At 44.9% G+C, this 27,941-nt stretch overlaps 1 protein-coding gene across 1 annotated transcript; it reads left to right on the top strand.

Moving 5' to 3' along the window:
- GATA6 (GATA binding protein 6) lies at window positions 1-27,941 on the top strand. The gene is made up of 6 exons (XM_028092537.2): window positions 1-1,129; window positions 5,508-5,674; window positions 9,323-9,448; window positions 10,313-10,400; window positions 10,496-10,599; window positions 27,600-27,941. The coding sequence occupies exons 1-6, from the start codon at window positions 1-3 to the stop codon at window positions 27,765-27,767; spliced, it is 1,782 nt and encodes a 593-aa protein (XP_027948338.2). The 3' UTR covers window positions 27,768-27,941.

The following is a 27,941-nucleotide window of genomic DNA, read 5'->3' as shown; positions in this document are numbered from 1 at the left end:
ATGGCCTTGACTGACGGCGGCTGGTGCCTGCCGAAGCGCTTCGGGGCCGCGGCTGCGGACGCCAGCGACTCCGGAGCCTTTCCAGCGCGGGAGCCCTCCACGCCGCCTTCCCCCATCTCCTCCTCTTCCTCCTCCTGCTGCTCCCGGGGTGGGGAGCGTGGCCCCGGCGGCGCCAGCAACTGCAGGACGCCGCAGCTCGACACGGAGGCGGCGGCGGGACCCCCGGCCCGCTCGCTGCTGCTCAGCCCGTACGCCTCGCATCCCTTTGGGGCTCCCCACGGACCTTCGGCGCCCGGGGTCGCTGGCCCCGGGAGCGCCCTGTCGAGCTGGGAGGACCTACTGCTCTTCACTGACCTCGACCAGGCCGCGACCGCCAGCAAGTTGCTGTGGTCCAGCCGCGGCGCCAAGCTGAGCCCCTTCGCACCCGAGCAGCCCGAGGAGATGTACCAGACCCTCGCCGCCCTCTCCAGCCAGGGGCCGGCCGCTTACGACGGCGCGCCCGGCGGTTTTGTGCATTCTGCAGCCGCCGCCGCAGCCGCCGCCGCCGCGGCCAGCTCCCCGGTTTACGTGCCCACCACTCGCGTGGGCTCCATGCTGCCGGGCCTGCCGTACCTGCAGGGGGCGGGCAGCGGGCCCGCCAACCACGCGGGCGGTGCAGGCGCCCACCCTGGCTGGCCTCAAGCCTCGGCCGACAGCCCCCCGTACGGCAGTGGAGGCGGCGCGGCCGGCGGCGGGGCCGCGGGGCCCGGGAGCGCCGGCTCGGCCTCTGCGCACGTCTCCGCGCGCTTCCCCTACTCGCCCAGCCCGCCCATGGCTAACGGCGCGGCGCGGGACCCCGGGGGCTACGCCGCAGCTGGTGGCGGGGGAGCGGGCGGCGTGAGCGGCGGCGGAGGCAGCAGCCTGGCGGCCATGGGCGCCCGCGAGCACCAGTACAGCTCGCTGTCGGCCGCGCGGCCGCTGAACGGAACGTACCACCATCACCATCACCACCACCCGAACCCCTACTCCCCCTACGTGGGTGCACCGCTGACTCCCGCCTGGCCCGCAGGACCCTTCGAGACCCCAGTGCTGCACAGCCTGCAGAGCCGCGCCGGAGCCCCGCTCCCGGTGCCACGGGGCCCCAGCGCAGGTAAGGGGTGGGCCGCCGCGTGGGAGTGGGGGCCTGGGGCGCTGGGGTGTACGGGGGTGTGGAACAGCTAGTTGACTCCGGCTTCGTTCTTAGGGTTTTTCTGTCGGGGTTCCTAGAAGTCGGCCCGGTCCCAGGGAGGATTTGCAGAACTCTGGCAGGGCCACCCAGAGTCTGGCAGTGTTGATGAGGTGCTTTATTTTGTGGATTCTTTTCAGTTCCTTTCCAGGCTCAGGGCGCGTATAGGTCTCAGTGCCTTGGAGAAGCTCAAGGGATTTGAACAGTGAATGGGGTGGGTAAATGGAGCAAAAGGTCCTGGGAAGGAACTGATAGGGCCCCGAGACCTGTCACCGAGCCTAATTTGCGTAAGTGGAAGAATGAGACTCTGTTGGGGGGGGGGTAAATTAGGAGAATGCTGGGCACTTGATTCATCCTCTCCTCAAATACAGTCTCACCCAGTTCAACTCTCCAGAGGTGAGGAATTGTGTTTTTCTCAAGGAGAGTATTTAAGAGATCCACGGTGGAAAAGGAGCTAAGGCGGATATTTGGACTGGTCAGCCTCGTGACTATGCCGAGGGAAAGCTGGTGGAGGGGCCCTTTTGCTTGACATCACCTGGGCCCAGGTGTCTGGAGTTGTGCGGCTGCTGGCCCCTGCCAGGCTGGGATCCAGGGGTCCTGGAGGTCCCACAGCATCAGTTCTTCCTCCAGAGTTCAATCCACCAGTTTTTTCAAGTTTTCCATGCCACCCATACTTTCCAGTGTTTGGGAGCAATGTGGAGTGAACTGGGAAAACACAATTGTCAAAATACCTGGAAACACCCCATTTTGAAAAACGTTTTCTGCTCAAGCAAAGGCGGTTATGAACTCTTGTGTCTGGGACTTCTTCTTTCGGCTGCTGCAGCATTCTTGGTCCTTCTACGTGCTTTCGTGGGTCTCTTAATTTTGTATTTAACCCGTTTGATAACCTGACAGACTCCTGAGACAAACCCTTTTTGGGGGGGCGGGGGCTGTTTGTTTGGGGGGAGGTGTGAGAGTCAGAGGTGGCAGAGAGACATGGGTCAGCCTAAATTATCCTACCTGGTGTCTTCACATTCCAGGTCCAGGCTCCTCCCAGCCTCAGTGCTCCGTTTTGGGACGAGATCTTTCAGGGGCCCTAACTAGTAGAATGAAGTGATGAATTGCCAGCCTTGTGTTCAAAAGACATACTGGAAATACCAGTGGCCCGAAAGGGAAGGATGTGACTTGAACAGACCTCCTGGTAACACTGGGAGGGGGGACAACAGGCTTTTGGTATCTTTACTTCCTAAGATTCTGGTCTCAGAATTCCCTCTTCTTCCCTCTGTGAAGTTGGCCCTGGAGACCATCTTCAACATCGTGTAGAGTGGGTGTGGAGGATTCTGTTGAGTAATTGAGAACAGAGCACTGTCACCCCGTTGTGTAGCATAGGGACCCATGGCTGGTTCCCTGGCTGGAGCTGAGAGACTGAGAGATGAGGAATCTTCAAAGAATGGGAAGGGTTAGGGTGAGGCTTTTGTCAGTCAGGAATCCAGCAGGGAATCCAAAAGGGCCTGTGAGTAGGGGGCAGCTCCTGTTGGAGTGAGATCCTGCAGCTCCACCTGTTTCAGGACACACCTTAGTGTGGTCTACAGATCCCTCTCCTCCAGTCTTCGGAATTTCACAGGACTGAGAAAGAGTAGTCCCAAAAGACATCAGAGTTCCAATGTTTACGCAACTTGTTTTGTATAAAAAATCTTTTCAGAGGCAGGAGGGTGCCATTGCAGGCGAGTTACAAATTTCATTTTAAACCTAGCTTATTCTTTACCAACTTTTCACCTTCTAGATAGGACATTGCAAAGTTAGGAAAGTCTAATGTAATCCAGAGTATGTTAAAAAAAAAAACAATGGGAAGGGGCTTGGGAACACCCAGCTTTTGCATAGAGTCTTTTAAGAAGGCAGGAAGCTACTGAGAATCCACCAGTCTGGGGGTGGGGGAGGCAAAAGACCTAATTGTGGTTGTCCTCAAGAGGTGTTCTCAGGGTGGAGAAACCTTGACCTCCAACCCCTCTCCTCCCAGCTTCTTAGCTAGATTCCCTCCTTCTCCACTTTGTTTAAAAAAAAAAACAAAACACCATTTTTGAAGGCACTCTTTAATTGATTTGGGCAAACAGCAGGGCTAAAACCTGAGCACTGAGCTTTTTCAACGTACACAGTGTGGAGGCCTCCAGGAACCTGCTCCATACACCTCTCCCTGATTCTCTGGTGGTGGGTGGATGGGAGGGAGTCCTGGGGTGAGTCTTCACAGCGCTTGAGTCCCTGAGCCCAGCGCTCTCCTAAGCTCCCGCTAAACTGTGTTCCATTCTTCGGGTCCTGGGACGGCATTTGCTGGCCGTGCCCTTCTCCCCAGAGCTTTTTATTTTCTACAGGGGAACCCAAAGCAGTCATGTTAGGAGGTGATGATGAGTAGGGGGAAACGATGAACAAAGGTTCAGCACAATTAGGTTTCCTAATTGTTAAAGTTTTTCTTACGTTAGTCCGTTGTAGGATTGTAGCTGCTGGGTAAGCAGTAGGGAGAAAATGGGAGCTGGAGATTTGATTTAATTAGACATAAGCAAACTTCCTAAATTTTATTTATCCAAAGTGGACTTAAGTTTTGTCTTTGGGTTTTCAGATGACTAAAGAGATTTACCTGGAGAGTTCACACTGTCTTCTCTAGGGAGTCTTTATTGTTTCCCGCCTGGGGGAAGGAGGCCAGGCATAGGGCTGGGTTCTCCAGGGAATGCCCCACTCCTCTATCGAGAGGGTCTCTGATAGGTAACATTTTAAAGTCAACAACTAAGACAAATACCTTGTTTAACTTCAGTGTCCTTGAAGTCCTGAGCATTTTACTGATTACCGTAGTCAATAGTGGCTTTTAGGGTGGAGAAGAATAAATCTTTGTGATGTGTTGTAAGTTGCAGTATCCCTGTGACAACTTTGAACTCCAGTTATGTTGGATGGTAGTTTCCTTTAAACTTAATTCTTGAGGAGGAAGGAGAGGAAGGAGACCTGTTTTGTAGGGTAAATAGTACTAATGGAACTAGAGTATTCACGCCAAAGACACATTTAAATATCTTTACAACAAGTAGTTTGATGGTAGAAACAAGCTGTAAATTGCTCGGGAATGAGAAAGAATAGAAAGGTTTGTTAGCACACATCTTCAAATAAAGCTTTAAAATGTAATGTTTATTTATACTTTAAAAATTCAGAAATGTTTCTTAAAGCAAGCCAAATTTGGACATTTAAATCCTCTATAAGTAACCCTAAACAGAAGGATATTTTTAATTTACGAAGTCTATTTTAGAAGTACTTAATTAGTACCTATCTCATTTTAGACAGTATTTATTCGTTTATATTTAACAAATTTAAGCGGAAGTAATAAATGTTACAACCATTTACTCGAGATTTGTTTTCTTATTAACAGGTTTAGGCTGTAAACACCAAAAACTAATCAAATAGCAAAGTGACACAAACACAATTTAGGTAGATTGCATAAATTGAAGTTTAGTGTATGAAAATATGAAACAGTTTTATTGCGCACCGAGACGGTTTTAGTAATGTTCTGAATCAATAAAATATCAACTGTTGTAGAAATTTTGCAGATAGAAGCAGTCAGACCCATGTGGAACTCAAAATATTTTAGCGTTTGGTCCTTGTAGCATGAAAAGAAAACTTAATATCTCTGTGCTTGTTAATGTTGCTGTTTTTTTTGCCCTGGGGAGACCTGAGTCACTTTCTAGCACTTGCCCAAGAACAGTATTTCTAATTTCCCTTGTCCATTTTTTTAAATTGGAGAAAAGGGTGACTAATTACTTGGGATAAAAGTAATAAGGTAGCCCGACTGTGTCCCAGGATATTTGTGGGTTTGGTGTAGGGGTCAGTGATCAGTGTTGATATTGTATGGTTTGCTCTGCTTGGCAAGTGGCACACTGTAATTATGATGGATTTCAGTTTTGAAACGCTTGGGAACAGCCGGAAAGGAGGGGTCAGGGGACCCAAACCGACTTCCCACAGCTCATCTCAGATCCGAGGTCCTTGGAGACTGAAGGCAGATGATTCGGGCTCGGCCTCCAGCATCATCTCCTGCTACTTTCCTGGGGTTTTACTGGGCGCGCTCGGGGCTGCAGAAGTATTCGACAAACGCTCAGCAGATCGATAGCGACAACGGCCGGCTCCTAGCTTGACTGCTGAGCAGCAGAAAGATCGTGGGGAAGGGCGCGGGCCGGGAGGCGGGCAGCACGTCGCCAGCACTGGGGCCAGGGGTGCCAGGGGTCTTCCGGGGAGCCCGGGGAGGGGCGGGAGCGGCGCCGCCTCACCGGGTCTTTTGTCCCCGCTCTCACCGCAGACCTGCTGGAGGACCTGCCCGAGAGCCGTGAGTGCGTGAACTGCGGCTCCATCCAGACGCCGCTCTGGCGGCGGGACGGCACCGGCCACTACTTGTGCAACGCCTGCGGCCTCTACAGCAAGATGAACGGCCTCAGCCGACCCCTCATCAAGCCGCAGAAGCGCGTGGTGAGTGCGAGCTCCGCCCTCCCCTGCGGCCGGGCCCCGAGCGGCGCTTCTCCTGTGGCCCGGGCGCTGCCGGCTCGCCCCGGGCCTCCCCGCGGCAACAGGTGCGGCGCGGCCGGGGGCCGCCGGGGTCTGCCCGAGAGCGGGGACCCAGCTGTCCCCTTCACACCCGCGAGCGCCCCAGTGGGAGGTTGTCCCGAAGAAACCAGCATCTAGGGAACGGAGACAGCCTTTCCCCTCCCCACATTTACACCCAGAGCATGTCTATAAATGGGGGAGGAAGAAGGTGTAGGGAGCTATACCATTTTTTTTAAATATACAAAAGTCTATGTTGATAGACGTACTTGTAAATGCACTAGAAAACTGGAAGGACACAAATTAGTAATGACTGTAACCTCCGGCTAAAAAAACTGAGTATACCAACCCAGATCAAATGGAGGGAGATCTTTTTCACTTAACTATGTACTGTTCGCTCTGGTTTGGATTTTATTCTTGAAAAACCTTGCTCGTTTATACTCCCCCCACCCCTTCCCCATAGAATCACAATCATAGAAAGGTGCACTTACCCTTTTTCTCTACAGCCTCATTCAGGGTTCCTTTGATTCTGTTCCTTATACCTTTGGGTCCCTTCTACCTCTTCTCCTGGGAGTGAGACAGATTTTAGCCCCAAATTCCATCCGTCTTTTGGATTGTCTTTGAGTTTGATGAAAATTTACTCTAACCTTTGTTATTTTGAAATCTAGCTGTTCAGAATACTACATAGAACTTGAGCGGGGGGGCGGGGGGGGAAGCAGTCTTAACGTGCTTCTCAAGTTGGGATCCAAACGCTTTTACTGTTTTAAATTATGGGAATTTCTTCAGGGATAAATCTTAAGAGTTAGGTATGGTTTTAGGAGGGGGCAATTTACTGCTGTAGTGATTAGAGAAAATAAATGAAAATGTTCACAGGTCCCACTGTAGGGTTAACATTGTTTAACCAAGCACTCATACTCTTAATACCTTTTAAAGTAAAATATTTTACAGTGAGATGCCAGACATCTTAAGTATCCAAGTAATTTATTTAATTGTTATACTCTAATTAGCAAGAACAAATGCTACACATGTTGTTTGTGTTAAAATAGATTAGAGTGATATTGCATCACAATGGAAGTCTGACACCTTAAAGAGAAGCAATTAGTTTTATGGTTGTTTTGTTTTTAATGCATTTAAAATAAAGTGGCTGAGGCTAATTTAATGTATGTGCCTTAAACTTGTTACAACCTCCAGCAAACTTGTTACAACCTCCAGCTTAAAATTGTCTTCAAAGGGCATCCCCCTTCACTTGAGTATCTGATTCCCTATGGTTTTCATTTCTTATGTATCATATTAAGAAAAGAAAAAGTAGTGGCCAGAAAATATTCCGAGAAGTTTTGTTCTCATGTCTGAACAGTGAAACTGTTTTTTTTTTTTTTTTTTTGGAAAGGTACATTGAGCTGAGTTCTAGCTGAGTTCAGCAAGGTAACCTTTTCTTGAGATTGAGGGAAAAACTGGTAGAAGAGTAGCTGATTAGGTTCTAGTTGCATTCTGAATTTGATCTAGAAACATCCATATTTAGATGGTGCCATTTGTTTTGTGCACTTACCAGAAAAGTTTTAACATCTCTTCATTTGTTGGTTTTCCTTCTGTGTGGCAGGTGTCTTGGCGGTGACCCACCAAGGTCAGCCATTGTGCTTTGTAAATGGGTTATAAATGATACCAATTGAAGGGCGTGTTCATCAATTAGTTCTTGTGGGCTTCTTATTTATGGTTTTGATGGATCTAGCTTAGTTCTCAGAATGTTGAACCCAAGTTTGTTTAGCCAGCAGTCCAGAACCAATCACTGTGAATTTGAACTTGTACTACATTGCAAAATAAGAGATTTATGGTGTAACTTGAATTCCTTGTCAGTGATGAATATAACTGAGATCACTTGTTACAAGGAACTTTTATAACCCATTCACCTTCATTTCTCATGTTTATGGAGACTGGCTTCACTTATGATTTGCAGTTGACAGTCATAAAGTTCTTTGTTATAATGGCAAATTCTGATAACAAGGTTACTTCACATTGGCTTCAAATTCCACTGGAAACTGTCATAAATGACCTGTTTATAAAATGAACCTTCTTGTCCCCTAGTTAACTGATTTCACATTTATGAAGAGAAAGGGGTGCTCTCCTAGGAAAATTATTTTTTCCATAAAAGGAAAAAGAAACAAACAAATCCCGATGTGTAAGGTTTTACATGTTTTTATCATTTTAACAAAAACAATCCCGCAAATGGTTTGCCTGTGAGCCAAGCATGTTCATTTCAGCCAAGTGAAATCGATTTTTTCTTAGCATTGACTTGAAAAACCTCCAGTGTCTCTTTGTTTTTATGATTTGTCTGTAAAGAATAGTACAGTAATAGAATAGGATGTGAATTGTAAACGCAAAATTCAATTTTATATTTTAAATGTCAGCAAAGGGTTTGATAAATCTGTCCTTTAACCTGTGAATATTCAGTACACCCTCAATTCCCATTTTTGTTTTACATTCTTTAAAACTATTCTTTTCTGAAATTAATTGGTGTAACTAACTTCCTAAATTCTTTCAATATTCAGTACACCCTCAGTTCCTGTTTTTGTTTTACATTCTTTAAAACTATTCTGAAAATAATCGGTGTAACTACCTTCCCAAATTCTGTCAAAATCTTCCAATTTATTTTGGTCCTTGGATTTTCCCTCACAGCTTTTTTACTGAAGTCATGGTGCTGTTTTTTAGGTGCCTATCTAGGTAATTTAAAAACAAATTTAGATTTTGGCATTTGGGGGAGGAACTTAACAGTACTAGCTTAAACTCTGCTTTATAATGCACACATAATAATTCAGATGAGATAAATTTCTTCTGAGGATGTGATGGGCATAAAAGAACATGGAAATCAGAATGACAGTGCCTTTTCTGATAATATCATTTAATCCTTTGTATGAACAAAAGTTGGGTACTGTACTAACAGGGTAAAGAAAATATATCCTTATCACTGATATGTCTGTAAGACAACGCCAGCATTAAAACAGTGCCATAAAATTTGCTTATCCTTTGTAAAATGAATAATACAAAAACTCAGGCGGCAGGGAACCATGATAATTGAGATGTATCAGAATACATTTTTCTTTATAAAAATTTTGTATATGTTACAAGATCTGTTTCTATCTATCATCTATCTATCTGTCATCTATCTACTTATCTGCTTTTCTACAGTTTTTGGATTATTCCTCTGCACACCTGATTATCTCTGGCTTCCAGGGTGGGGGGGTTGTGATTGAGTTTCTTGGCTCTTATATTTCCTCTCACAACAGTGAGCACAGTTATTGGCCAACGTTGTGACTCATTCCCGATTATTCTATAATCTGCATGAATATGCTGGAGCAACCCAAACATACATGTGGGATGGAGCACCCTATGTGAAACTTCAGTGTCTTGGTTCAGGAAGGTCAATCTATAATTATAGTTTACATTTTTTTCTCAGGGGACCTTTTATTTTTTTATAATAAAAGGTCCATGCTTGTTGACGGCAGGGAAAGGATACATTGATTGATGTATGTAGCAGATAGTCACTTACATCTGTACACTTACTTTTCTTGTGCTACTTTTTAGCCTTCCTCCCGGCGGCTTGGATTGTCCTGTGCCAACTGTCACACCACAACCACCACTTTGTGGCGCAGAAATGCCGAGGGTGAACCTGTGTGCAATGCTTGTGGACTCTACATGAAACTCCATGGGGTGCGCCACCTGTTTTGCTCATGTGTATACGTGTTTAGTCTCTCATTTGTACCTGGTATCTGTTAAAAAAAAAATCAGCCAGGGAGAGGGGATGAAAGTGAAGAATCTGATGTTTTCTATGCACGTTATTGAATTGAGGATGTTGTTATAATGTAAACGATTACCTTACATACCGGTAAGAAACAAAAAATGCTGCCAGTTAAACTGTCACGCACATCCATGGTAAGAATTTTAGAAATACTAAATTTCAGTAAGTTTAGAAGTACTAAAAGGTGAAAAATGTGCATTTTAGAATCTAATGTAGTAGTAACCTAGTAACCTTTTTTTTTAAACTGTATACTCAAAGGAAAAAAAAAGCATGGAACCAACTAGAAATGCACACAACTAGTTTATATCTTAAACTTTAAATTTTTTTAGTGCAATCAAGTCCATTTATGCAAAGGAGCAATAATATATTTGGTAGTTATATTTAGCAACATTCTGTCCTTCATTTGAAGGATAGCATGAAATGTTAGAAGCACATCAATCTTAAAAAGGAAATTAACCTTGTATGTGTAGGAGGAAGAGAATACACAATCTCTTTGAAATAAAAATATGTACCCCGTGGTTTTACTCTATAACTGAAGTTGTTTATTTTTCCCTGGCAAGTCATCTCATTATCTCTGAAGGAATTTGCATTTGATGGGGGAAAGTGTAGTCTTTGTATAGGTTGGGATCTATTGAGCATGTATAAAAATTGGACTGAAATTTATGCCAACTTGAGGGCTTTCAGTACTTGATGTTGAGTTCTTCGGTTGAAGTTGGGTTTCTCTTCAATACAATATTTATTTATTAAACTTAAGGCCTATATGAAAATTTTTCTAGGTGCCTCGACCGCTTGCTATGAAAAAAGAGGGAATTCAAACCAGGAAAAGAAAACCTAAGAACATTAATAAGTCAAAGGCTTGCTCTGGTAAATACAATAGAATGCTATTTAATTGTAAAGTATTGGCCAACTGTAAGAGTAGAGTATGTGTATATTTATGAGGTTAATTTTGACTGTTGCAGGTAGTAGCAATAATTCTGTTCCTATGACTCCAACTTCCACCTCTTCTAACTCAGATGATTGCAGCAAAAATACTTCCCCTACAACACAACCAACAGCCTCAGGGGTAAGTGTTAAAGCAGCATAGACTCTTTTCTAAGCTAGTAGGTTGCTCTTTAGTATATTATCTCAAATTTTATCTTATCTGGTAGTACAATAATCTAAACCAACAGTTAGTTTAGTTAGCTGATACCTCAGAATAGTTTTCAGAGGAGATTACATTTGAATGTCAACAAAATGACAAACTTAAGTACTTTACAAACTCTTAATTAAGATCTATATCATTTTTTTATGGTTAAATTAACCCAAGTAAAAGCAAGGTTTGGTTTGAAGTGCTTGAAGTTGTTTTATTTCCCGGTTTCTGTCTGAGCTGCTATATATATGTATTTCTGATGTAGATCAGGAGAACTATGAACTCAGAGGTTTTATACATCTCTGTGACCGTGGCCTTTAAATTGCTTTTGCTTATCATAGCGACCCCATCTTTTTTCCCTTCTCTTCTCCTCTTCCTTCCTTTTTAAAAAATCATTTAAAAAAGCAAAGCTCATCATAATGTGTTCTGTGCTGCTGTATTCACTGATCTTCCTTTACCTGCTGGCCTCCTGCTGGGGGCCTTGCCTTCTAACGCATCTTCATGGTACCGCGGCTTATTTCAGCCTTGCCACAAGCCTGGGAGCAGTTCGGTTTGTGAGGTTTGTGAGTAATTCATGCCCCTAAGGATAGGGATGCCAGGGCTTTGTGAGGATCCCAGTTAGTTTCTGTTAAAAGTGTGATTCCTACCCTAAATTTGTTCTCCAAATTTACCTGGAATGCTCTTGAAGAACAACTGGGCCTTACCCTAGATCTCCATGGGATCTGGGGTGAGATCTGGGCCACAGGACTTTACAGCAGGTCCTGGTGATTTTTTTTTTTTTAGGATTATGCGGAGACTAGTTTAAGACAAAACACCGGCATTAAAACCCCCATGTACTTAGTAGTTGTTTTTTTACATTTATCTCTGCTCTGTTTGGGGTACTTTGAAATGCTACAGATTCCTAGGCCCCACCCTGGATTTTCTGAGTCAGAGTCTCTGGGGGGTGGGGCTTGGAGAGTTGTGTTTTTGAACTAGCGACCCAGGTGAAATTGAAGCTTGTTGCCCTCGAGGTGTCTTCAAACCAGGGTTTGGGAACCACAGAGCTAGTTTCTTCATCGTATTTCAAATGGCTTAAACTAAGCAAAAATGAAACATTAAAAAAATTAAATGATATTTCTGTTGGTCCTCCATCCCAAATTCTTTTGGACTTTTTCTTTTGCTTTAACGACACAAGTATGTTCAGAGTTTCACAAGGCAAAAAGCCTTTCCGTTGTTTTGTTTGTTGGCAGATGTTAAAGAACATTTCTAACCTTTATAAAGGTGGACTCTGGTGTAAGGTGTTGTTTTTGGTTTTTGGTTTTTGGTTTTTTTTTTTTTTTTTTGGTACAGAAGGCTTGGTGTAATTTTAAGGGACTCAGGTGGTAAATAGAACAGTTACTTGTGTGGAAATGGAAAGATAAAGGTTATTTAAAATATTCTTTATTATGCCCTAAGTCCTCAGCAGCACTTGGGTAGCAGCTAAGTGAGGCAGAACAAGGTCCTGATATTTGAAAGCACTGGGGAAGCAGCCAGGTTTTTGACTTGGGTGTCAGTCTTTTCTAGCTGAAATGGAAATTGCTGCCAGCTTCAGGTCACTTTTGTTTGTTAAGGCTAGCTGAAGCCTGGAAAAAGCCAAATTTGAAAGATAAATGGCACAGAAATACAGGTATTTCCCTAACAATGGACTTTGGGGGACGCCGCGTTCGTTTTGCTTTCATGGTTTTGTGATGTAAAATTTCAAAATGGGGCCATTTGCGAGTCTGATTGGTCCTCCTCCGAGGGAGGAACAGTGGAAGGTCAGTGACGGGGTCTGGGTCTGACCCTGGCCTGCCAGGAAGAGGGACCTCAGGAGTTGTGCCGGCCGGCCTCTGGCTGCTTCGCTGGGCATCTCTCACCTGAGACCCAGCACGCCGGAGACCGCTCGCCGGCCCTTGCCCTTTGGTGGAACGCGCCATTCCCTGCTAGGGGCCAGGCTGCACAGCAGCAAGGATTTGGGAGGTTGGTGGAGTTTGAGAGCAGCTCCATGCGAGGTCTTGTGCTGTAAGTCCCCAGCACTCCGTAGCCCAGGCAGCCTCCACGGGAGCCGGGTGTGTGAGCTGCTGACCAGACGGTGGTGGGTGGGTGTGTGTGCGTGTGCGTGTGCATGTGCGTGAGCTTGCAGAGCCCAAGCGGCCTCAAAGGCTTCCCAACACCTTCCCAGCGCAGGGGGCACAGATTGCCTGCTCTCCTCCTCTCCCTACAGGGACCCACTCCCCCAGGGTTTTCTCACCGGGTTAGTCCATCACAGATGTCTCCAGCAGCCCCGACTTGACGTGGCTGTTGTGGGGGACCAGGCGCCCATGACAGAAGCCAGTCTGCTGGCTGCCTTTGGAAACTGTCCCCCTCCAGGAATACTTGTTGTCGACCCAAGCGGTGTCCCCAGGTGACTACCGAGGAGTACCAGCATGTGTGCCCCATGGTCCGAGTACCTTCAGAGCCTTCTGTGGGTGGGTTGAGACTTGGCGTGTGTGGCCGGTGGCCGAGGGGCTGTGAGGGGGCCCTTGCTGGGGGAGCCGTCTGTGAGCCACTGGTGGAAGCATTTGTGAAAGGTGGCTGTGCTGACAAGATGTGTCATTTTCCCATTTTGGTCACAGTTTCTATGATGTTGGAAGGCAGCAGGTGTGTGACTGCGTGACTGTAGGATTTGGGGAAGTGCTGTAGGTGAGGAAAATGTTCCATCCGCATTGCAAGGTTGTGCCTGGTAAGCAGCACACAGCAAGTACCCTGGCTGGCTCAGCGTTTAAGCCTCCTTTGATGATGGGTCCATCCCATTGATCTCCAGTGGCGCCTGTGGCTGACGTGGTGGAAATTAGTAGTTCAGCGTGATTTCACCTGCAGGGTGTCATCCGAGCTACAAAACAGGGTAATCTCACGCATACTCCCAGTGGCAGACAGGAACTGGGGGCCACGTGATGCAAGTGGAACATAGCTGCTTTGCCATCTTAATGACGATTGTAACAGCAAGGAAGTCAGATTTTTGGAGTGGTCCACAGCAAACCTGCTGTCTTTTAAGTCCCCCCTGAGAAAGCCGTGTAGGAGATGATCAATAGGCATTCCCAGCCTGCTCCTTTAAAATCCTGATGTTCCTGCCCTGTCCTGCATGTGGGGGCAACTGGTTCCTGAGCTAGCCTGGCAGGAGCTGAGTATTCTGGAGGGAGGGTAGTTGTCTGCTGCTGTGAGCAAAGGCTTGACAAGTGTCTCGGGGCCACGGAAACCATTTTTTGTGGTGCTCTGAGGCCTCATATCTTCCCTTGTCATAAAGCTACAGTGTCTTAGCTTTCTGTACTTGTTGCTAATTTTTGTTTAACTTAGACCTCTTGGAAAAAGAAGACATTCTTTCTGATGGTCATCAGGTTGTTGACTTGGCTACCTTATGACTCAGTTTCTCGTTGTTGTAGGTTTTCTATGTGGTGTGTGTGTGTCAGAGATGGAGGGCAGTGTTCTGGAAGGTTGACTGCCATGTAGCCTCATAGTGAAATAGCCCCTGTCTTGTTCCTTTCAAATTCTTGTGTTTAAGGAATGTGTTAAACTTAAATTTTGATAGACAGTTGATTAATTTTTGTGCCTTTTGAACTTAAAAGATTTTCCTAGAAAAGTCTTCTGTGCTAAAATGTTCTTACATATACAGGTTTACTGAAAAATACGTATTTGGTTGACTTAAAATAGATAACATTTTCTTTCATATTTATATTCTCTGGTGGATTGTAAGAATACTTAAATCTTTCATTGAATTCCATGTATTGACTAAATTACATTTTACTGGTTTGTTTTTGTCATTTAGGAGGGAAATACGGGAACATGTTCTATTTTAGCAATTCCCAAATAAGATTTATTATTTATTTATTTGCCAAATAAGATTTAATAAATCTATAAATATTCTTATCCCTCCTATGATTTGTAACTAAAGATTAGTAAAACTGGAGAATGCTTTACATATACGTAAAATATGTGTGTAATAGATGTATAGTGTATAATATGTATATATCATATATAAGCTTATATATGTTTCATAGCTCAGTTCCCAAATTTTATAAATAAAAGGTATTTCCTTTGTGACAGGAAGGATTAATTTGGGGATGAAATTAGCAGTAAGACTTAACGTCTGAGAATAAGAAATCACTGAACATATTTGCCTGCCTAATAACTCTTAAAAATAAAAAGCTACTTAAGTTTGTATTAAAACTGCAACTATAATGTTGAAGTCATCATTAAACATATAATGTTAGAATAAATGGAGAACCTTGCTTTATGGTCATGGTTCGATTTAAAAAGTACTGTGCTCCGGGAGGCCCTATTTACAATTGAGTAAAACAAGGCACCTGACCTCAAATTGTTGATAATGTGGTGGTAGGGGTGGGGAGCACATGTAGTCGAAGCTCACGGCTGGTCAGATGTGGAAGTGCCTTAAATGAGGGACACCTTGGGGTAGGAGTCGAAAGGAGGGAGCGGTTAATTCGGACCTCAGAGTTGGAAATGGCTTCACAGAGTGCATCTGAGCTAGTGGAGGAGGATTTTTGCAGGGCAAAGGAAACACTGGGCTGGAGCTCTCCAGAAAGAAGAGCATGGGCATCTGTGGTACTTCGAGGACATAGTTGTTAGTGTCCAGTGTTGCTGGAGCATAGGGTGTGGAGCCAAAGGCAGGAGGTGAGCCGGGTGAAGTAAGTGGAAGGTACACCTTTGAAACTGGCTCACATCAATATAAAGTCAGCCTTAAGTGGGGCCCGAAGTACCTTCATTTCTAAATAATGGGCCTTCTCTAATCCCCATCTGTGGTGACAAATGTCTTTTTCTGTGCTAAAGTCCCACAAAGCATTCTCCACAGAGTATTTTGATAACTGATGTAAACAAATGGTAGCATGCTCCTGCTTGTACATTTTAACCATCAGGATTTCCCCTCATAATTAGTAAGGAAAGGACTCCCCCTCGGAGCTGGTGGCATGCACTGGCCTCATGGCGTATGATGTAGGCCTGGGCTTTTGTTCCTCTGTCCCCAGGGCTTCTGAGGGCAAGATGGTTTGGGGTGGTGCCTGGTGAACCTTCTTCTGAATGGAGACATACTAGGCATGGTGTGTTGGTAGTAGGAAATATTTCCGCACCTTTGAGGTTCGTTGCTGGTAATAGACAACTTCCACAAAGAGAGGCAGACGTCCTCAGACTGAGACAAGGACCTCATCTCGGATTTGACGCTGGCTGGTTCTGCGCCTTTGGGTGGGGGTGGGGGGCTTACCTGCTGATTGGTCATTTTCTTGATCCTAATTAGGTGTCTTCATTCCTCCCTCATTTATTCCTCTGGGATGCTATGTGCCTGGATAGACCTGTTTCCCGACTGTGGTCCCTCCTTGGTAATAACTTTATCCAATGACCGTGTCAGAAGAAATACTTCTCTGAGCTGTGTGGTGCTAAATCTTGGGCTATAAGTGGTTTGAAAGAGTTAATGTGCACCCCTAGTGCTTGTAGGGTCTCTGGGTGTCCTCAGAAGGCCTTCTGAAGAAAGGCTAGGTACTTGTAGGTTAATATCTAGTTTTTTTAATAGATTTTATGTGTTAATATTTGCATCCTGTGCTGAACATTGGAAAACACCGCTTTATAGTCACATGGCTTACTTCTGTATTAGCAAATTTATACTCCACTGTCTTTCTCCAAGTGATTGGATCACACTGGATTTACTAGGGCATTATGGTTGGTGACAAATAATAATTCCTGTTATTAATGATTCCCACAGTTAAGTAGCTGAAAGGTAGATTCATGAAGGACTCACATATACAGTATGAGTTGTTTTCACTCTGCAGAGCAGTTCTGACTCAGGAGACTCCCGGAGGGGGACAAAAAAATTACTGTTCATCTCTTTAAGTTGAATATGATACAGAAGCCTTTAGATTGCAGGAGAGCAGGGCATTAGTGTTAGTCTTGCATTTTATCATTGTACTCTTGCTCTTGAGAAGATCTCTCTCTTTTCCATGCTTTTATCATTTACAAGATACTGGACATAGGAAAGCAGAAACCTGCTTCTTTCAAGTACTTTTTACGTGTCAGGTGTTTTATGTACATTTTCTCTTTTATTCATAATTACCACTCAGCCTATGGTGTTGTATTTCCATTTTCGATTTGGGGAGAGGGGGAGTAGTGAGACTCAGAACAAAGTAACAGGCCCAAGGTTATGTACGTATTAAGAAGCAGGATTTGGACCCAGGTCTGGCGGTCAGTGTTTTGTCACTATGGTATACTAGATTTTTTTTTCACTTTGTAATTTAATTTTTTATTTAAATGCAACTAACTAACATACAGTATATTATTAGTATTAGTATGTCATACTAGATTAAGACATGATAAATGATATTGAAATCTTCAGAGAAGAAATAATATTTTCTTAAATCTGACTAATTGTCATTAGTAATTTGAGCATCAAAAATCATCCTGCAGGTGGGAAAATGATGCCAGAGAAGTGATTTGCTTGTAACCAAATATATAAGGAACATTGTACAAATTTTTATGTATTTCTAAATAAATTGTGTTATAGTACGAAGACTATGGTAGTTGGATAATAAAAAGATAACAGGTAGTGAAATTTATTGTGGTCGATGTACCTAATGTGATTTTATTAAAAGGCTCTCTCACAATCGCAAATACAAGGTTGCAGTACTAACATCCTTCTAATGGTGTGATTTCAATCTTAAAACACCGTGAGTGATGGGCGCCTGGGTGGCTCAGATGGTTAAGCGTCTGCCTTCAGCGCAGGTCATGATCCCAAGTTCCTGGGATCGAGTCCCGCATCGGGTTCCCTGCTCAGTGGGAGGCCTGCTTCTCCCTCTCCCACTCCCCCTGCTTGTGTTCCTTCTCTCACTGTGTCTCTGTCAAATAAACAGAATCTTAAAAAAAAAAATTAGCTTTAAAAAAACAAAACAAAACAAAACAAAAATACCGTGAGTGCCAGGTTAGTTGGAATTGTTCAGAATGTTCAAATTGCCATACAGTTAGTTTTTTATGAAATCATTGAAAAAGCATTTAGTAGGCAAGTGTCCGTTTCGCTGCAGAGTTTATGGTCCACGACACTCTTTTCTAAATGAATAAAAAGAGAGTTAAAAAGTCATTAATCTCCCACCAGGGTCTGTGAGAGTGCTGCAGTTAGGTTTTATTATTGCCTCATTTATAAGCCAGGATCCAGAGTGACTCCATAAGGTCACAAAACCAGCCGGTGTTGAAGCCGGGACTGGAACCGATGTCTCCTGCCTCCCCGTCCCAGGGCTGTTACCACTCCCAGGGAGTTGACCAGTCATCACAGTTATTAATATCCTACTTGCCACTCGCTACAGAGCCGTGAACGTAAATATTTTGTTGGCATTTTATCTTCACCCTCCCGACGTGCCAGGCTCCCTTTCTTCTTTCAGTTCCTTCTAATAACTCACGTTCCTGTCTGACCACATTGGCCTTAGCTGAGAAAGTCACACGCCAGCCTGGCAGGGAACATGGAAGCATGTGGAGTTTGCATACTTTCATTTTGATTCCAAGGCCTTTTCTAGACTTCCTCCTGCTTGTCTTGCGTGCAGCAGAACGCGCGTGCATGCATGCACACCTGTGTATTATGGGGAGGATAGCGAGGAGGAAGAGTTACAGATTCATTGCACTAGATTAATTATCCAGGGCCTTTATATATATGTTAGGAGTCAGCGCAACTGTATCGTCCTTTAAATAGTTTATAATATATATGTCCATCCAATTTATCACAGGACTGTGGTCTATTTTTAATAAGTGACTCATTATCTCAATCTGAAAGCCAGAATGCTAGGTAAAGAAGTGTGGGCAGGGTGTCCTGCGCCTTCTCATGGCCTCAGGTTAGAAGGCTTCATTTTAGAACACAATGTTTCTCTGTAGATTACAGATCCCTTGCAGTTTTTTCCCCCCCCAGCCCTGCCTCTGTAAGAATATACAAATTGTCACAAAACATGAAATAATGTTACGGGAAAACATGGCCAAATTTAAGAAATCCTGGCTTAGAATGCTCTGAAATGTTATTGCTAAATTAATTTTGAAGAAAATGAATTCCTTTACTGGAACAAAAGTAATTTATTATGCATTTCATGGGTGTCTGCCAAAAGAGTTACTAGCAATATGAAGATCTAATGGATATGAATTAAATACAATCTGTTAGCTTTGTTCATGTTGAGATCTACCTGTTAATTTTTCCCGAAACTAAAATAATTTTAAAAAGCATCTCCAAAGATAGGTGTTGGTATATGCGATAATTCATAATTCAGCGACCTGTGGCCCCGGACCCGGCCTTTGGAATTTGTGGGACTGAGCACAGATTATTCTGTTGACCTCAAGATTTTAAGAAAGACATGGACAAATAGACAACAGGTATTGATCTCGGTGTCCTGTATGAGTCTTGGGAGTAAATAGTCCCAAGTCAGTATCCGATGGCTGTGCTCCTGGTTCGTTGTTAACGTGGCATGGTTTCACCAGAGCTGGGGGCACACACTCCGGAATCCTATTTTTATCTTATTAAGGACACATACTTTTTAATTTAAAGCTCTGATGAAGCCTGTTTGTTTGATTCATGGTGAAGCCTTGGCATGGTCTGAAGTTCATTCTGGGGGTTCACAGATTAGCAGCTGGGAGGAAACAAATTCAGGCAGCCAGGGGCTAGCTCCAGCTCTGTGTGTGACTACAGTAAGCTGCCGAGGTTTTATAAAGCCTCTGTTTTCCTCCTCCTAAAAGGGGAAACTAATTCCTACCATCTGGTCCTTCAGAGCATTGTGTAGCATAAGTGGGAGATGCCTGCAGACCTCTTTGAAGCTCAAGGAGAACAGCACTATTTAAATATAATCTTGGAAGCTAATAGTGATGGGCTTTATTTACATGGCACTGTTTTGGATTTTTTTTTCCATCCCAAGACATTAGAAAGAAATACTTTCCTGATGGGGGAAATTAAGAGATGTAGAGCTGTTGGGTTAACAAAGTAACCATGGGTTTTTGTTTTTTGTTTTAAGATTTTATTTGAGAGAGAGCGAATGAGTGAGAGCAAGCGCATGAGCATGTGTGGGGTGGGGAGGGGCAGAGGGAGAAGCAGATGCCCTGTTGAGCAGGCAGCCCGACACGGGGCTCAATCCCAGGACCCCGAGATCATGAGATCGCAACCTGAGCTGAAGGCAGACGCTTAACCAACTGAGCCACCCAGGCGCCCCCAAAGTAACCATATTTTAAATATTTTTATTTTTCTGATAGCCACAGTTTTTCGTTCCTTGTGACACTTAGTCCTTCCATAATGCTTTCTTGCAAATGCTGCTTGGTTCTAGGACCATGGTCTGCTTTCTCTGATTGAGACGGTGAGATTAAGATACTCACCCAATTTGAAAAGCCAGTTTTGTTAAAAAAGATAATTCACCAGGTTTTAAATCTTTCCTCAGGATCTTTTATGACTTGACTTGAATAGGGTCATCCATTTTGATTTAGAAGATAAACTTTTTCTTTAGAATGCCAATGACTTAAATTGTGGGACAAACCTTCCCCCCTACCATTTATGTTTGTAATCAGCATTTTTAAAAAAAGTTTTTATTTATTTATTTGAGAGAGTGCAGAGAGAGCATGAGAGCAGGAGGAGGGGGGAAGGAGCAGAGGGAGAGGGAGAAGCAAGCTCCTCACTGAGCAGGGAGCCCGATGTGGACCTCAATCCCAGGACCCTGAGACCACGACCTGAACCAAAGGCACTTAATCGACTGAGGCCCCCCCGCCGGAGCCCCTGTAATCAGCATTTTACTATTAGTCCAAGGGCACTTAAACTTCGGGCTATGCCTTTCTTCAAACAAACCTGCTATTTGAATGTGTACAGATGTATAAAACAATCTGCTCCTTTGCCCAGGGTAGATTGTGTGCATAGAATTGTTCTTCCCTCCTAAAAATGGGCAGCATCCTGGAGTATGGGTTGAACCTGGCCTACTCAAGCCCAGGAGGGGTGGGGTGAAAGGGCCCAAGAGGGCAGCCAGTGAGCTCTGCATTAAATTCGCTTGTTAAAGTACAAAAAAATAATGAAAATATTCTGCTAAACCCTGAATTAGGTCATTGGCTACGGTGATCGTGACTCTTAACTTCTTGTGAGAAAAGGTGCATATGTTCTTTTGCGTTGAGTTGTTAGGGGAGACGAAAAGGGTTTTGTTGTGATGGACGACTTTTACGGGTACTGATGGAGACAGAACCTTTGTGTGTTTGTGTATCTTCTTCCCAAACCCTTAGTGAGGCACTTTCGTGTCTCCCTCCTAAACTCTTAGGCCATTTCCTAAACTCTTAGTGAGGCACTTTCGTGTCTCCCTCCAAACTGAAATGAGTATAATTTTTTAGAGTGAAAATATCTAAAAGTGTTTCTCTTTTGTTGGAATTTACGCACAGTTGTTATTTATTTATTTTTTGAGCAGGCCGCTCTAAAGCACAAGAGAGCCTAACTAACCTAGAGGTTACAAAAGCAGAGAGGAGAGCATTGGCAGGGAGGGATGGCTGGCTTCCCCTCACACAAGAAAAAGCTGTAACCACAAGCTTGTTTAGATGCAGGAAGGACAGATCAGAGACCATGGAAGCCGGAGGTCTGAATTCGAGCTAAGGAGGCAGTGTGACCATCATCACAGTCTTAAGCTCTGGCAAGGATCACACACTCGTCCTGGGGTTGCTGTGTTTTGTTTCTTCAGCTCAGGGCTCCGTTAAGAGAGATTCCAGCACAGAGGACTGAACATATCCCAGTTGACTCCTTTTTGATTTCCTTCCTCAGAGATGAAATTGATGTTCACAAGCTAGAGAACCTACGCTTCTCTGGAATGGCTGTGTCCTGTAAGGGTTTCTTTCGCTCGGAAGAGTCACCTATCCAGAGGTGCCTTAGGAGCTGTCTCTGGGCCTGCCTGTGAGGCAGTGGAAAAGAGAGAGAACTGACAGGGTTGGTGAGCCCACTGTGAGCCAGACACTGCTGGGCACTGACTCCAGGAGATTATCAAATTAGAAATCCTTCACTTTTCAGGGGGCGCCTGGGTGGCTCAGTCGGTTAAGCATCTGCCTTTGGCTCAGGTCATGATCCCGGGGTCCTGGGATCGAGCCTCGCATCGGGCTCCCAGCTCAGCGCAGAGCCTGCTTCACCCTCTCCCTCTGCCTGCCGCTCCCCCTGCTGGTGTGCGCTCTCTCTCTCTCTCTCTCTCTCTCTCTGCTTCTCAAATACATAAATAACATCTTTTAAAAAAAAGAAAAGGAATTCTTGACTTTTCAGATACGTTCAAAAGTTGTTCTCACAGGGGGAGAAAAAAATCCATGTGATCTAAAGATGAACTATGCCTACTTCACAGGCTAGTGGACATTTTCCATGTCCCAGCCTCGCAGAAGCCCAGGTTGTCCCTGAAGTCATTTATTCTTTTAAGAGGGAGATTTCCAGCCAGCCACTCAGCCGGGTCTCCCACCTAACCTGGCCTGAGTTCAGTGCTAAGCCCCGGCCGAGTCTGGAGCTGATAACACATTCTTTCAACAGGAAGTGCCTCCATTTTCAGTTGTCTGTGGGAGGGTGGAGGGCAGATAAGCTGTGAATGGAAACCCAGAACAGATTTCTGCTCCACCCTCATAATGCACTTTGATCAGAGAAAGAACGAGGACCTCCGCCTGCGTGAGCTGCCCACCAAGAGGAGGAAGGATGGTTCAGCTGTGGGCATTCTGAAACGCTCCCTTCCGAGCGCCTGTTCAGGAACGCTGGTGGGGTTAGGTTGGTTTACGTCAGTGAAATGCCTGCTTTTGCTGTGTTTAGATGTCTTCGATATGAACTAATAAGGTCCTTTCAAGGGTTTAACTAGATGTGGGAAAACATATTCATCAATCGAAATTTATGCTTATAATTTTCTGTTGTGTGTACTGGGCCCAGGGTCGTAAGTTTTCTCTCATTTCCCCCTCCCCCCAAGTTGCAGTGTACTGATTCTTGATAGGGTAGCTCTTGAACCTCATCAAAGAGGGAAAGGCACTTCAGACAAACAATGATATGACAAGCCAGGTTGCTTAAGGAGAGTTGTGCCAATTCTAGATTTCTTAACACAGAATACTGGTTTCAAGAGCTCAGATGACACGGATGCACCCAATTGTAGCGTGTTGGGTGTTTTAACGTACGTAGAACCATGTTTCACATCTGCCAGCTTCCAGCCGGTGGCAGATGGCATGGATGGAGGTGACTTCGGGGTGCATGGGTGCCCATTCTGGTTCTCCCTTCTCTCACTTAGTACCTCCACTAGGATTCCTCCCTATTTTTTCATGCTACTTTACGACTTTCCAGGCTGGCTTACCCCTCAAGTGCTTGTGCGTGATACTTCTGGTGCTAATGTTTTCTGCCTTCCCCAAAGTTAGACTGCACTACGCCATTCAATTAAAATATTCCAAGGAAGGTACTGATGGCTAATAGATGGTCCCCCGTCCCCACACACTACTGGGTTCCCTTGAAATACTTTTGTGTGCATAAATTGTAATTATATCCTGCTGTTTTTCAGTTAACGTTGCCGTTACAGGATTTTTTCCACTTTGCTACATGATCTTATTATTTTTAATAATTGCATAATAGTTCATTGAGCGGATGTACCTTGCTTTTCCAAACCATCCCATATTATTAGGCATTAGATTATTTCCATGGTTTCCCCTATTATAAGTTACCCTGCAATGGATGTCTTCCCTTGTGGAGCCTGTCCCTTCCTTTGAATTCTTTCCTTATAAATACATTTCCAGAAGTGAGATTACAGAGCTAAGTAGGGTATAAAGTTCTTGATGGGCTTTGCTAACTGCCTTCTAAGGCGTGTACCAGAATATAGCCCTGCCGCCCATGGATGAGGGGACTGGGGTTATCACGGTCTCATCGTATATCATCACTATGATCTCATTATGTATCATTACATAAACATTTTTTTTATTAAGGTATGACTGATAAACAAAAAAGCTGTAGCAGTATTTCATGTTTAAATAATGTATCCCCAATTACAAATAAGGTTCTTTTTTTTTTTAAAGATTTTATTTATTAGAGAGAGAGAATGAGAGATAGCAAGCACGAGAGGGAAGAGGGTCAGAGGGAGAAGCAGACTCCCTGCTGAGCAGGGAGCCCGATGCGGGACTCGATCCCGGGACTCCAGGATCATGACCTGAGCCGAAGGCAGTCGCTTAACCAACTGAGCCACCCAGGCGCCCTACAAATAAGGTTCTTAAAAGTGTTGGCATAAGCACTTGTTCCATCTTTTCCTCAGAAAGTCAGATGTTGCTTTCGATTTCAAATGAGCTGATGTGAGTCACTCATGTAATTTGGGGTTTGCCTGCCCTTTGGCACAGGAGTCTTGGTCTGCCGTATAGCTTAACATTTTTGACTGAACAAAGAAGACAAAGAAGGTAGTTGAGTTTAGCTTTTGGAGTTATTGCTCAAGGGTTAAGAAGAATGTTCAAGGTACTAGGATTTCTTCAATGTAGTTTATTTGAAGAAGGCCCATGAACCTTTTGAAGGGCTAAGGAAGCACCTTGGTTTTTGTTTTGTTTTGTTTTTTTGTTTTTGTTCTGAAGAGTTGTCAGAAACAATTAGAAGGTCACTGCTGAGGTAGATGGTTTTCACTTAGCTCTGAATGAGTTCTACTTCTCCCACTAAATGGTGGGTGGTAACTCACCTGGTGAAGGGCAGACTTGGGGAGATTAAATTAGGTCTATGCTCCTTAATAAGAATAATAAAATGCTAATAGTGGTGTATACTTGTATCATCCTTCCTGTTGTCAGATACTGTTGGAAATGCTTTGTGTATGTTAATGAATTTTAGGGGCGCCTGGGTGGCTCAGTCGGTTAAGCGTCGGCTCTGGATTTCGGCTTAGGTCATGGTCTTGGGGTCCTGGGATCAAGCCTTGCTTTGGGCTCTGTGCTCAGTGCAGAGTCAGCTTGTCATTCTCCCCCTGCCCCTCCTCCTGTTTGTTCTCTTCCTCTGTCTCCCTAAAATAAATAAAATCTTTAAAAAAATTTGCATTTTTCTAGGTGAGGAACCTGAGGCCTAGAGAGTTTTCAGCCTGGCCTTCTAGTTTGCCTCTCCCACGTTGTCTCCTTGCTGCCTTTGCTTGTCCTTCTGGTTCAGAAGGCCTCTGGTATGTCCTACGTGCCTCCCATGCTGAAAACCCTGTCCTCACCACTATCTTGACCATGGGAAGGCATCATGCTGATGCTTTTACGATCACTGAATCACCAAACCCTGCCTGACGGGTGACGTGAAGGCCAGTTTACCCAGGAGGAGGCTGGCAGAGGTGACCTTACTCAGTAGGTGGCTGAACCAGGGTAGTGCTTGGAAGTCTGCTTGCGGCCCATCCCCAGGAATCCTTTCCCTCTTGATTCCTTTTTGACCTATTTCTCCACCTCCGTATCTCGGCCACTCATTTTATCATTAATGATAGGCAGTTGTTCATTGTTACTTTCACGTGTGTATGTGGCCTAGGAGCTCATCCAGGGAGCGACTGTCTCTTTGGGGCTCATGGTCACGGTGCCTGGCTTTCATAAGCACCTTGCTAATGTTTCCTGTTGCTGACTTGAGGTGGTGACTGACCCCTCTGCTCTCTCAGCATGTCTGGCCAGGTGAGGTGGGCTGCTTCCTGGGCCAATTCAGGTACCCTTTTTCTTTCAGAAAATTAACACTTGCTGTGGTGAAGTCAGCTTCAGTTGGATAAATGCACATGTGCTTTTTCTGGGAATAGGTAGATTAATATGAGATTGGATGTGACATAAATCATTTATAATTGCACTCACTCTTTTTTATTAGTTGTATGGTAGCTCCTTTCTCAAATGAGTCCTTTTGTAATTGAATATCACCCTTTTGTTTATTTCTTTGGGGGATAGATCTGGGTCTATGTTGGATTTGCTCACAGTGGAGTTTCTGGAATTAATGGCTTGTTAATTACCATATTTATGGGTAACCAAATCATCACTTTGGTGTGTTTGACAGGATTATTTCAGCCATTTCGAAATCTGTTTTTAAGTTTTAGGCATCTCAGTGACTTCATGAAATTTGCTTTTTTATGCACCCAGAGCCCTCAGTTTAAGTCTCGTGTTAATTTAAAAAGAACTTGGAGTGTGGTGGTACTGTTGTGGCTGGATTTTTATATATCCTCATTTTCACCAGGAAAGAGAAGGATTGGTTACCTGAGAGGGGCTAGATTGGGAAGTTGGGATGACATTCCAAATGGATAGGAATTCCCACAGCCAGACCTCCTAGAGCCCTCCTTCCCAGCCTCATGCAGTTACCTTGAGGGTGAGAGAGAAAAGCAGATGTTTTGTTCCAGAGAGAGCCAGGACCACGTTGATTCCAGGCCCCTGTGTGGAGTTAAGGGGTGCCTTCCGTTCAGTTCAGCCTGTGTCTGGTGCCCCATGTTTCTCTGAAGTAGATGTCACATCAGCTCAGACAGACAAAGGGATGTTTTTGAAAAGCACAAAATATTCTACTTGTGTCAAAAAGCAAATAGCCAGTAATTTACGGGATGAAACCCTGAAACCTAGGAAGAAATAAGAGACCCTGAGCTTTTTAGAAGGAAAAAACCATGATTTAAGTATGGAATCATGGCCAGATTTTTTTCTAACTTTTAATTATTTTTAAAAAGCTTTTGTTTGTCAGAGAGGGAGAGAGAGAGCACAAGCAGGGGGAGCGGCAGGCAGAGGGAGAAGCAGACACGCCGCTGAGCAGAGAGCCTGATGCGGCGCTCAATCCCAGGCTACTGAGATGGTGACCTGAGCCAAAGGCAGACGCTTCACTGGCTGAGCCACCCAGGCGTCCCTAGATCCTGTAACTTCTTAAACCAAGCACAACATACATATAAATCTTGAGGGAGACACCCTTGCATTTCCTGTACCTGGCAGTCAGCACTGCGTGTCACTGGAGAGAACAGTGGAATGTTCTGCAGGTCGAAATTGTGGCCGATGCACATGTACCGGTGGAGTTCTGACACCAGAGGTGGCATGTTCCTGAACTCAGATTGGTAAAGGATGCTCCAGGAAGACGTGTTATTTTTGACACGTTGGGGCTTCTTCAACCTCCGGGGGCACTGTGTGTGGACGGCCACTGTCTCTCTGGGTGTTGTGCACGTCACTGACCCCTGCCTGTCCTCAGAGGCATACCGAGCAGCCTGGGCATCATACTGGTCATGGCTAGATTTTTTTTTTTTTTTTTTAAGTCAAAGGCAACTGTTTTCTCAAACTGTAGTCTAAACATGATTTTAGTTATTTTGGTTTGATTCTACTAAGTTATATCATGTTTTCTATTTGACCTTTCTCATTTGGATGGAAGGAATGAATGAAATAAGAGAACAGTGATCTTTTGCTTCAACAAATATTGCCACAACCGTGACAGATACTGGATGTTAGCATTTTCTTTATAACGTGGCTTGCTTTCAAAATGGCCTGTTCTCCTTGCGAAGAATTAAAGGTAAATGCGGTAGATACTAAAACCTGTGTACGAAGTCAGTGCTCAAAAATTTCATTTATTAGTTATTGCTGAGCTGTGTAGCTTTCCATTTTAGACTTTGGCATAAGTGCTCAGGTTGTGGCTCCGCTGTGTGTGTGTGTGTGTGTGTGTGTGTGTGTGTGTGTGTGTGTGTGGCGCTCTGTTTTCTCTGGAAATGATTGGATCAGTGTGGGCATCATGAGACCCGTTTACCTAGGTGGTGTGGTTTGTTTCGCTGTCAGAGAGCTGAGAGTTCTGCTGCCGTTTTTACAAATCGGCCTCCCGCGGTTGCCCTTTCCTACCTTGGTCCAGCCTTGAGCTCTCCAGGGTGAGGCCGGTGGCGCCTCACAGCCGGCCCCGCTGCCCATCTCCTTTGTCCCCGGGTGTTTTCCTTGCAGGAGAGTGCCGCCTGACAAATTTATCGATAACTGTCTCTCCCCTTCTCTTTTCCCTCTCTGTCCCTCTCTTCCGCCAGGCGGGCGCCTCAGTGATGTCTGGCGCGGGAGAGAGCACTAATCCCGAGAACAGCGAGCTCAAGTACTCAGGTCAAGATGGGTTGTACATAGGCGTCAGCCTGGCCTCGCCGGCCGAAGTCACATCCTCGGTGAGACAGGATTCCTGGTGCGCCCTTGCCCTGGCCTGAGCCTGCTGCCAGGGAGCAGGAGGGCGCGCGGCCTGTGGGGATTTTGTCAAGCCGGCCACACCAGGGCGAGTATGCTGACAGAACATTCCTCTGTGTGATTTCCGTGCCTTTATTTTGAAAGAGATGTATTTCCCGAGAGGCCTGCTCTGCCTTCACCCTGCCCCTATCTCTGAA

The sequence above is a fragment of the Eumetopias jubatus genome, unplaced genomic scaffold (genome assembly GCF_037043125.1).
Source record: "Eumetopias jubatus isolate StellerSeaLion01/CBP00866 unplaced genomic scaffold, mEumJub1_p1.0 scaffold_16, whole genome shotgun sequence".
NCBI classification, from domain to species: Eukaryota; Metazoa; Chordata; class Mammalia; order Carnivora; family Otariidae; genus Eumetopias; species Eumetopias jubatus.
The sequence above is the reverse complement of the archived record's forward strand: the minus strand, read 5'-3'. Positions and strand labels throughout refer to the sequence as shown.

What these genes read in the sequence shown, in the direction of transcription:
- GATA6 (XM_028092537.2), top strand. Translation starts at nt 1, where the DNA reads ATGGCCTTGACTGACGGCGGCTGGTGCCTGCCGAAGCGCTTCGGGGCC. An exon ending in TCTACATGAAACTCCATGGG is followed by an intron (nt 9,449 to 10,312) that starts GTGCGCCACCTG and finishes AAATTTTTCTAG; the next exon opens with GTGCCTCGACCGCTTGCTAT. An exon ending in TAAGTCAAAGGCTTGCTCTG is followed by an intron (nt 10,401 to 10,495) that starts GTAAATACAATA and finishes TGACTGTTGCAG; the next exon opens with GTAGTAGCAATAATTCTGTT.